Source organism: Mustelus asterias, chromosome 23, assembly GCF_964213995.1.
Source record: "Mustelus asterias chromosome 23, sMusAst1.hap1.1, whole genome shotgun sequence".
In the NCBI taxonomy this organism is placed as follows: domain Eukaryota; kingdom Metazoa; phylum Chordata; class Chondrichthyes; order Carcharhiniformes; family Triakidae; genus Mustelus; species Mustelus asterias.
Window position 1 is genome coordinate 40,389,428 of NC_135823.1, and position 11,100 is coordinate 40,400,527.

Consider the following 11,100-nt stretch of genomic DNA (forward strand, 5'->3'; position numbering starts at 1 on the left):
TTTGCCAGGAGTGGCCACAACCCAAACTCTGAATGACTTTCAGGGGGAAACGGGACACTTTGACGAGGATGTTTTCAAGCCTAACCCAGTCCAATACCAAACTGTTTGTGTCGTTTTTTACAGATGGTCATTGATTTGCGGAAATACATTCAGCACATCAGCCTGTCGCCGGACTCCATCCAGCCCGATGATGTAGGTGCCTTGGAGACTGTTCCATATAGGAACATTTGGAATCTCGTCACAGCAGACACACACTTCAGTTGTGAGGCTATCCCCTCCTCACATATCCACACAACTGTCACTGGTGCCCTTTAACCGGTAATCAATGGTGCTGAGATGCACTAAACCTATAGCGAGGTGTCAGTGAACATAAACAGTGCAGGGCTGGGCCAGACTAGCCAGCACAGACTGGGGTTTGACCCGTCCTCTGCTGGTCTATCGAAAGAGGGAGGGGGTCTCTATTTCACTGGGTCCAGAGGAGAAAATGAACCAGGTTTCTAATGGCTTTTGCTGAAGTTTGTGTGACTATTGGATGAGAACAGAATTGGGCTCAGCTGTGATGCCCTCCCTCCTGAATAGTTCACAGAATTACAGCCACACATAAATATGGCCAGTTGATTTGAGAATTGCATCCGTTCAATTAATGACTGTTTCTGTGTGGGTTTCAGGCTGTCTCTCCTCTTATGAAGTTCTTGGATGACAATCTAATCATCCTGAGTGAATGGCTAGTGAAGAAGAATCTCCGTAGGTAAGAAGGAATGAGTCAAAGTTCACTGAAATAAATATAGTAAGAGAAAGATGGATCGAGTGCAGTAGAGTTCGCTGACTTCAGTTACAGCTCAAGATTATAGATAGGCCTGATAGGACTAAGAGTCCCATTGCTCAACTGCGATTAATGTTACACTCAGCCTTAAACCCTATCTCTCATAGGACCTGTGCTCAAATCCAAACCGGACTGAAAAGTTCCTCACTCAGTTTCCTGTGAGGGAGTTTAGCTTTATCTAATTTGTGTTGTACCTGCCCTGGAAATATTTGATCTAATAATTTAGAGAGAACTTTACTCTGTATCTAACCCCTGTTGTTCCTGCCCTGGAAGAGGGAATTTTACTCTGTACCTAACCCATGTTGTACCTGCCCTGGGAGTGATTGATGGGACAATGTGGACCCCAATGTAACCCCACATCTAACCCTTGCTGTACAAGCATCCTCATCCCTCTCTGAGAATAAACATCGACCCTTGAAATCAATCCACCATCCTCACAAACTATCATCCCTGCTCCAACTTCTGTACCCATTTTTCCTGGTATTCCATGCTTCAATCCCTCCAATCAGGTTTCCACCCCTGCCACTTAACAAAATATCTCTGATCAAAGTCACAAATTACATCCTATGTAATTGTGACAAGGTGAACTATTCTCCTTATCAACCATTCTTCCAAACTACCTGTGTCCAACTCCTCTCACAGCCCCAGGTGAGTGGCATTGTTCTCACACGGTCTGTTCTTATCCAGAACATCGCTTGCAATGGCTTCTCTTGTTCCCAGCCCATTACTCTGGTGTTCCACCCAAGAATCTCTCCTTGGACCCTCTTATTTCTCATCTATGTGCTACCTCTCAGTGACACCATCCAAAAACACTGTGTACGCAGCAGACAACACCCAGCTCGATCTGACCACCATCTCTCTCTCGACTCCTTCACTGTTGCAAATTTATCAAACCTGTTGTCCACCATCCAGTTCTGGATGAGCAGAAATTTCTTCCAATTAAATATTGGGAAGACTGAAGCCATTGCCTTTGGTGCCTGCTTTAAACTCTGTTCCCTAAATACTGACTCCATCCCTAACTTAGATCTCTGCCTAAAGCTGAGCCAGATTGACTGCAAACGTGGTGTCAGATTTGACCCCGAGATGAGCTTCCAGTTATATACACGGACCATCACCAGGACTGCCTATTTCCACCTCCATAACATCGCCTGATTCCACCCCTCTGCTGCTGGAATCCTCATCCTTTGTTAACTCTACATTCGAATATTCCAATGCACTCCTGTGCAGCTTCCCACATTTATCCATCTCAAAGTCTGTCAAAACTTTCCTTAGTCTCAACAGAAATAGCAAACGCTGGAAATACTTACCAGGTCTTTGGAGAGAGAAACAGAGTTAATGTTTCAGGTTATGACCTTTCATCAGATCTACTTCATTGTATTTTTACTTGCACCTTGTCCTGTTCATCTATCACCCCTGTGCTCGCTGCCCTAGTTCCTGGTCAAGCAATAGCTCAATTTTAAAATTCTCATCCTTGTTTTCAACTCCCCCATGGCCTTGCCCCTTTCTATCTCATAATAGAAACCCTACAGTGCAGAAACAGGCCATTCGGCCCATCAAGTCTGCACCGACCACAATCCCGCCCAGGCCCTACCCCCATATCCCTACACATATTACCCGCTAATCCCTCTAACCTACACATCTCAGGACACTAAGGGGCAATTTTAGCATGGCCAATCAACCTAACCTGCACATCTTTGGACTGTGGGAGGAAACCGGAGCACCCGGAGGAAACCCACGCAGACAAGAGGAGAATGTGCAAACTCCACACAGCTCTGTAACTTCCTCCAGCTCCACAACACAACGAGACATCTGGCCTAATTGAGAATCCCTGATGTAAATTATTCCACCATTGGCTTCTATACCTTCAGCTGTCTACGTTCTAAGTTCTAAGCCTCTCAGTCTATCTCTCCCATGCTCTTTAAATTCTCTTTCCTTTGATCAAGCTTTTGGTCATGCACCCTAATGTAAACCAGTGTGACATCTTGCTTTTTAATACTTCTGTGAAGCCCCTTAGGATTTTTATTACATTAAAAACATGCTGTTTTTGTATCTTCCCTGGGGATGTTTAATTGGATAAAGTAGAGGGTGTTTAACAAACAGCATCTAATCTGTGTGGTACCTGTCCTGGGAGTATATCTGACAACTTGGAGGGAGATTTACTCTGTATTTAACTCATGCTGCATCTTCCCTGGCAGCTTTTGATCAAACCCTGTAGATAAGCTTAATTCTGTACTTGCCTGGTCACTCACCATTGTAGAAAGTGTGAGCACTTTAGGCATCTTCAAAGGAAAGGATTCCTCTTGATAAAAGTCAGGAATTAAAGATGTGTCATGTGTGATTTTGTGCATGCAGCTCAGTGTACATGCATCTCGGTGTGCATGCCGCTTGGCGCTTGGTGTGCTTGGCGCTTGGTGTGCGTGCCGCTTGGCGCTTGGTGTGCAAGCAGCTCGGTGTGCAAGCAGCTCAGTGTACATGCCGCTCGGTGTGCGTGTCACTTGGTGTACATGTTCTATTCCACCTTATCAGCCAATTATTTTTTGGTTCTTCTCCAGGATATTGATTGCTCTGTGGAAACTGTTGTTGGATTTGTTCGTTGAGGAATTGGCCGCAAACATTGGGATGTCTGCTGAATTCTACGAGCGATTTCACTTTACTCTGGAGGTTAGAACAGAGGGACAAGGATACAGTTCTCAGTTACCAGCGTATCACACCTTAATATCCCACCACGTGTTTATCATTCTATACATCAGCTGATTTCATTCATCCCCTCACAACCTATCCCTGGCTCCATGAATGGAGACCCTCCCGGCCTCCCCACGCGGGCCCTCCCGGTCCCCCCGCGCGGACCCTCCCGGCCTCCCCGCGCGGGCCCTCCCGGCCTCCCCGCGCGGACCCTCCCGGTCTCCCCGCGCGGGCCCTCCCGGCCTCCCCGCACGGACCCTCCCGGCCTCCCCGCGCGGACTCTGTTTCCTGTCTCTGATGTTGACTATGTCTCTCTGCTTCTCTGTAGACTCTTGTGGTATTTTTCCACGCTGAGGGACAGGGATTGGCACTTGACAACTTGCAGAATGACCAATATAAGGTAAATGGCACTGGTTGCTCATTCAGCACTAACTGTCCCTTGGACCGCCTAGAAATTACTTAACCAAACTCTGGAACATTATGAGGCGATCAAATAACGAGTTCAAAAATGTCAGGGTGAAAGAGGAAAGAATCTTTTGAATGGTCAGTGAATCATTGACAGGAGGAAGCTCGGGATTTGTCTTGGTAACAGATTAAACCCGATCAGGTAAGTATTTGACAGAAATGGGGACTGGGTGTGGGATCCATTTCCACAATGAGGTGATGCGAGCGGATTCATTCACAGAAGAAGTTAGAGAATCACTCACAGAGGGAAAATATTAAAGGGGAAAAGACCAGGAACCAGGACCGGCTCTGAAATAACAGAAGGACCCGTACTGGCAAGGTGATCCAGATGATCTCTTCTGTACTGAGGTTTCTATTATGCTACTCGGAGGAACTGAATAAGGGTTAAGAAAGCATCAGTCCTCTGGCCTCCTGTACAATTCTCCCACTCTCTATTCCGCTCTCTCTCCATTCCTCCCTCCCTCCCCACCTTCACTGCAGGTAGCAGAATCTCCTATGTTCCTGGCCTTTCATCCAGTTGAACATGCTCTCTCTAAATCCCGCTGCTTCGTACATCCCTCCCTAACCTCAGTGGTTTCTTGGTCAATGCTTTGGACTACTCATTAGCCCTCTGCTCCTGCTTGCTGTCTACATCAGCCCTGTGAAGTACTGGAAGATGTACACAAAGTCAATACATATATTACTGCACAGTTTTGGAGTTTAAGGAGTTTATTGTCAAAACACTGTCTTACACCAGGGCTCTGTTTTGCAGACAGACTGTGTATATACCATTTTTTAACTCACTGGCACATTAATTTCACAGGCTCTGAAGGAAGAGTTGCGATTAAATAAGTGCTCAACAAAGAAGCTGATTGAACACTCCTACCAGACCAAAATCCGCCAACAGGTACTGTGTCTACCCAATCAATTCTAAATTGCACTATTCATTTGTTTGTTTCTGGTGAATGTTTTGTTCATCTTGATTACTATTAGTTCTGGGAAACAGGACAATATCATTTCATGGAAATAATATCAGCATCAAATGTTCCCAGGGTAGTACACCGTGTGTTAGATACAGAATGTTTGTGGTAAAGGTCTACAAACTGATCACCGGAGTCCAGGTACAGATTACAGTCGCTTATTCAAGATTCAAGCATGCAAAGAGAGCACCATCTCAGAGACTCCCTGAAACAGTCGTCTACCAAGTCACAGCTTTCCACTATATTTATACACTGTTAGCCACATACACAGAACATTGTTTAAATTCTAATTTTGTCTATATATAAGTTTACATTAAACAGACGTCTGTGGTTCTAGGTACATAGTTCACTCATTGGAGGCTAAACCTAATCTGCTGTCAATTCCTGCCCTTCTAACAGTAAGCAAAGTTGATTCCCTAGACCTTGCTGGAGAGTTCTGCTGATTCAGGTCCTTAAAGGATACGAGGTTCATCCCGCAACTCATGCTACTGATATGGGCCCTTAGGGTGTGCAAGGTTCACTAGTGTACAGTGTTCACCAGCTGACTAGCATGTGCTGCTACTGAGTAAAGAGAGTTAGCTCTAACCTCCTTTTACAAACTCTTTTCATTTCTCCTAACAAGAGTAAAGCTCCCTCTACACTGGTTCATTGAGCACTACCAGATCAGGTACACCACAAGTTAGATACAGAGTAAAGCTCCCTCAATACTATCCCATTGAACACTGTTAGAGCAGATATACCATAGGTTAGATACACAGTAAAGCTCCCTCTCCATTGTTCCATTATACACTGTTAGAGCAGATACAACACAGGTTAGATACAGAGTAAAGCTTCCTCTACACTAGTCCATTGAACACTGTAAAGGCAGATGCAACACAGGTTAGATACAGAGTAAAGCTCCCTCTACACTAGCCCATGAACACTGTTAGAGCAGATATAACACAGGTTAGATACAGAGTAAAGCTCCCTCTACACTAGTCCATTGAACACTGTAAGGGCACATACAACACAAGTTAGATACGGAGTAAAGCTCCCTCTATACTAACCCATTGAACACTGTTAGAGCAGATATAACACAGGTTAGATACACAGTAAAGCTCCCTGGATGTTGTTCCATTATACACTGTTAGAGCAGATATAACACAGGTTAGATACAGAGTAAAGCTCCCTCTACACTAGTCCATTGAACACTGTAAGGGCACATACAACACAAGTTAGATACGGAGTAAAGCTCCCTCTATACTAGCTCATTGAACACTGTTAGGGAGGTGCAACATCAGTTAGATATTGAATAAAGTTCCCTCGAATTGTTCTAACATGATACCTTAGTCTCATCACCTTAGTTTCATCATCAGTTGTGTTTCCTGTTCTTACAACAATCACCCTGGGCTGCTCTGAACATGTACAGTTATGAGATGAAGATGGTTTGTGTTTTCTTCCCATTGCGCCTCAGTCAGATGGATGTAGAATTTAGATTTAGGCTCTTATGAGCCAAGGTGACAGATACGCTGCAGCACCCAGATCTTGGGAGAGGAGGAGGGAAATAATAAATCCACTTTATTGACGTTAACTGTGCTGTTCCTTCTCAGAAGTCCACTGAATCCAGCCCGTATGGGATGCTTTGCATCAAATGTCACTATGAAGCTGCTGAGTCCAAACTGTGCATTGACGTTTTACACGCTACCAACCTGATTGCCTTGGATGCGAATGGTGAGAGTGATGAGGTTTTCCAGCACTGGCACAACACTGATTGCTTACCATGTCCAAATCAGTAAAAAGCAAAAATACACAAGCAGCATGAGTGGAAATATTAACAAGTTAATGTGTGTTGTGCATAATTCTTTTTCAAAAGTGCAACACAAGAGATAGGTGGGTATATTGGTAAAATCAAAGAAAGGAAAGAGGGAGTATAAAAGAAATCTAAAACTTAGGGAGGAATTATGTGATTGGTCACCCCATTTGGAATTTCCCTCAGGTTTATGTGAATGTTTGAATTGTATCCTTTTAGTGGGATTAGCACATTAGTATGTCAATTGTAAATTCAAAACACTGACAGAACTCCTGATTCCAAAGCAATAGGAGGCATTTAACATAACTTTACATGACAAATTGAAAATGGTGGCTAAAGTCATAGAACCAAAAAGGATCTTGGATCGAATTTCACATATTTGTCTTTCAAAATAAATAACAATTTTGGACTTGCTAAAAGCTGGCTAGAGCTGATGGCACAAGTTGGATAAATGTTTTACGTAGAGGAAGATGGAGGGCTATAGGGAGAGTGGGCTGTGGGATTAGTTTTGGATTGATACAGGGCTATGGGGAGAGAGTGGGTCTGTGGGATTAGTTTGGATTGATACAGGGTTATAGGAAGAGAGCAGGGCTGTGGGATTAGTTTGGATTGATACAGAACTACGGGGAGAAAGCAGGACTGGGATTAGTTTGGATTGATACAGGGCTATGGGAAGAGAGCGGGGCTGTGGGATTAGTTTGGATTGATACAGGGTTATGGAGAGAGTATGGGGCTGTGGGATTAGTTTGGATTGATACAGGGCTATGGAGAGAGTATGGGACTGTGGGATTAGTTTGGATTGATACAGGGCTATGGGAAGAGATCTTTGAAGGTGACGTCACAGGTGGAGAAGGTGGTGAAGAAGGCATATGGCATGCTTGCCTTTATAGGATGGGGCATAGAGTATAAAAGTTGGGGTCTGATGTTGCAGATGTATAGAACGTTGGTTCGGCCGCATTTGGAATACTGCGTCCAGTTCTGGTCGCCACACTACCAGAAGGACGTGGAGGCTTTGGAGAGAGTACAGAGGAGGTTTACCAGGATATTACCTGGTATGGAGGGGCTTGGTTATGAGGAGAGATTGGGGAAACTGGGGTTGTTCTCCTTGGAAAGACGGAGGATGAGGGGAGACTTAATAGAGGTGTATAAAATTATGAAAGGCATAGATAGGGTGAACGGTCGGAAGCTTTTCCCCGGGTCGGTGGTGACGTTCACGAGGGGTGATAGGTTCAAGGTGAAGGGGGGGAGGTTTAACACAGATATCAGAAGGACATATTTTACACAGAGGGTCGTGGGGGCCTGGAATGTGTTGCCGGGCAAGGTGGTGGAGGCGGACACACTGGGAACGTTTAAGACTTATCTAGACAGCTATATGAACGGAGTGGGAATGGAGGGATACAAAAGAGTGGTCTAGTTTGGACCAGGGAGCGGCGCGGGCTAATTGTTCTTTGTTTCTCATTTCAAGGCTTCATTCTATGATCATCTTGCTGGTGCCAGTACAGAGCGAGACTGCGGATAGTTGGGAACCTGTCTCGGGGGCAGGGAATTCAGATGGTGTTCGTAAAGCAGAAGTGGAAAGGAATAGGGTTGGGAAGCATTTTCCGATCAGGGCCAGTGTGATCTCCTGGACTCGTTTCGATCGCCTCAGGGGGTCGGAGAGGAATTTCCCAGATTTTTTTTTCCCCCATATTGGCCCTGGGGTTTTCGCCTCTCCCTCATCACATGGTCTGGAATGGGGGGGTGGGGGTGAGTTAATAGGTTGTGATGAACAAAGCATCGTAGCTGTGAGGGACAGCTCGGTGGATAGGATATTAGGATGTAGATAGGCTGGAAAATTGGGCGGGGATCCTGGATTCAGGATTCAATCCTGGACCGGGGAGCGGCACGGGCTTGGAGGGCCGAAGGGCCTGTTCCTGTGCTGTATTGTTCTTTGTTCTTTGAGAGCGGGGCTGTGGGATTAGTTTGGATTGATACAGGGCTATGGGAAGAGATTGGGAAAATTATTTGATCACATCTCAGTACTATTTGTCCGATCATACTGTGCACAAAATGGTTGCTGCGTTTTATGCATTACAAGTGACTATACTTCTCAAAGATGTACTTGGCTGACTGCCAAGCACTTTGGGACATAAAAATGCAACTTCTTTCAATCTAAGATGATCAGTAATATGAGTTCCTGGATGATTATCACCAATGGTGTTATTCAGGCCAGTGGAGACGCTGACACCCAATTGTACCTGCAAAGGGGTGGGCATGCAATGGCAACAGCAGGAGGGACAAGTATCCAAAGGGAAACCGTAAATATTTTCATGGTCGCAGTTGATTTTAATCTGATTGACCTACTCGACAAAGCTTGGTGGGCAGCGTCGGTGTGGAAGAAGCTGAAAATCCAGCAGCTCCTTTGTAGGGCTGAGTTGGAAAAAAGCTTATAGAAGGAGGACGGTTGTCTAGTGGTAGGTTGTTACTGAAGGAATATTTTCATTCCTGCTATCAGTAGAAATAGAAATATTAATGCTGTGTCAATGGTTCTTAGAGGGACCCCAGCAGCTCTTTGGCTGTGTCAGAGTGACCTGCTGACATCCCTCTAAGAACCACTTATTCAACCACACTGCACTGGACCCTGACTTAAATATTTAAGCAAGGTTCCCGTTCATTTTAGGAGTGCTCCCGTATTGCATTGTATCACCCAGTTTGGATCATATGATATGTTCATTCACTGCATGTCTCACATATATGCGAGACAACTATCTGTACATAAGGGGAAATACAGTTCTAGATGCTGCAATTACTCCAGATATCTGCACTCTGTTCTTGGCTGAGATCGTGTGGATAAAGTCAGGAGACCATCAATTACTCTCTTTTTATCTGTGTTGTCAGGTCTCAGCGATCCTTTTGTCATTATCGAACTCGCTCCTCTCCACCTCTTCCCAGGCGCAAAGAGCCAGCGAACACAAGTCAAGAATAAAACACTGCACCCAATCTTCGATGAACAGTTTAACTTGTCAGTATTTTTGTTTCATTACCTAAAATGTTGAATTTCTTGTCCCATCAGTAACATTCCCAGGGCAGATACAGCACGGGGTTAGAGTAAAGTTCCCTCTACACTGTCCATCAAACACTCTCAGGGTGGGTACTGGACGGGGTTAGATAGAATAAAGCTCCCTCTACACTGTCCCCATCATACACTCCCAAGGCAGGTACAGCACGGGATTACATACAGAGTAAAGCTCCCTCTAGTGTCCATCAAGCACTCCCAGGACAGGTACAGCACTGGGGTTAGATAGAATAAAGCTCCCTCTATACTGTTCCCATCCAGCACTCCCAGGACAGGTAGAGCGTGGGGTTAGGTAGAGTAAAGCTCCCTCTACACTGTCCCCATCAAACATTCTCAGGACAGGTACAGCACGGGGTTAGATACAGAGCTCCATTAACACTGTACCATTAAACACTCCCAGAACAGGACAACACGGAGTGAGATACTGATTGAAGCTCTTTTGCTGAACCAGGACCAAGCTAGCTTTGAGCCTGGACACCCCTCCGCTTGATTGGCACCCAATCCATGGCCTCAGTCACTCCCCCCGCAACTGATCCGCAGTGTGTACAATCTGCAAGATGCAGTGCAGCAACAAGCCTCCTTTGACAGCACCTTCCAAAACTGCACCACCATCACCTGCAATTTCCCTCCAAGCCCCACACTATCCTGGCTTGGAATTATAATCGTCATTCCTTCACAGCCACTGGGTCAAAATGCCGGAATTTCCTTCCTAATAGCTGTGTGTGTGTGTGTGGGTGTAGCTCCAACACATCTACTGGTTCACTAAGGCTCACCATCATTTTCTTAAGGGCAATTAGGGATGGGCAATAAATGTGAGCCTTGTCAATGATACTCATCCCTTTAAAAAGTAGAGTTGTGATCATCCCAGTCTCCAGGTTAGTGGTCTTTTACACCTGTTTCGCCCTGTTAGTTTACTGCTCTCTCACTCATTCCAGGATCACGTGCAATCTGCTTTCTCTCTTTTAGCACAGTAACGCGGGAGCAGTGCAATAACAGCACCGCCTGCATTCACTTCACAGTCATGGACCATGACTGGCTCTCGACCAATGACTTTGCCGGGGAGGCCGTCTTGCAGCTGCAAGAGGTTCACGGGGTCCATAAAACTGCCGTCGCCAGAGAAGTAAAAAACATTTCCCCAGTATTCCTGAAACTGACGCACCCTGAACCCAGTGGTAAAAAAAAATCTGTCTATGATATCTTTTAATATTGCATCTGCATGAAATTCCTGTCAACATTTTCTTTCATCAAAAAAAACGCTCATATTTATAATGGAGACTGTGTATGTAAACATGTCACACTGTAATTTCACCCACCCACCAGTGATGGC

The 11,100-nt window shown here is 45.3% G+C and overlaps 1 protein-coding gene across 1 annotated transcript in view; it reads left to right on the forward strand.

Moving 5' to 3' along the window:
- The window catches only part of baiap3 (BAI1 associated protein 3), an 80,381-nt gene that overhangs the window by 67,557 nt on the left and 1,724 nt on the right, over positions 1 to 11,100 (forward strand). The window contains exons 25-32 of the mRNA XM_078240355.1: positions 124 to 192; positions 669 to 748; positions 3,376 to 3,484; positions 3,834 to 3,905; positions 4,773 to 4,856; positions 6,519 to 6,639; positions 9,596 to 9,719; positions 10,740 to 10,945. Coding sequence (XP_078096481.1) covers positions 124 to 192; positions 669 to 748; positions 3,376 to 3,484; positions 3,834 to 3,905; positions 4,773 to 4,856; positions 6,519 to 6,639; positions 9,596 to 9,719; positions 10,740 to 10,945 — 865 coding nt within the window. The remainder of the gene's footprint in view (positions 1 to 123; positions 193 to 668; positions 749 to 3,375; positions 3,485 to 3,833; positions 3,906 to 4,772; positions 4,857 to 6,518; positions 6,640 to 9,595; positions 9,720 to 10,739; positions 10,946 to 11,100) is intronic.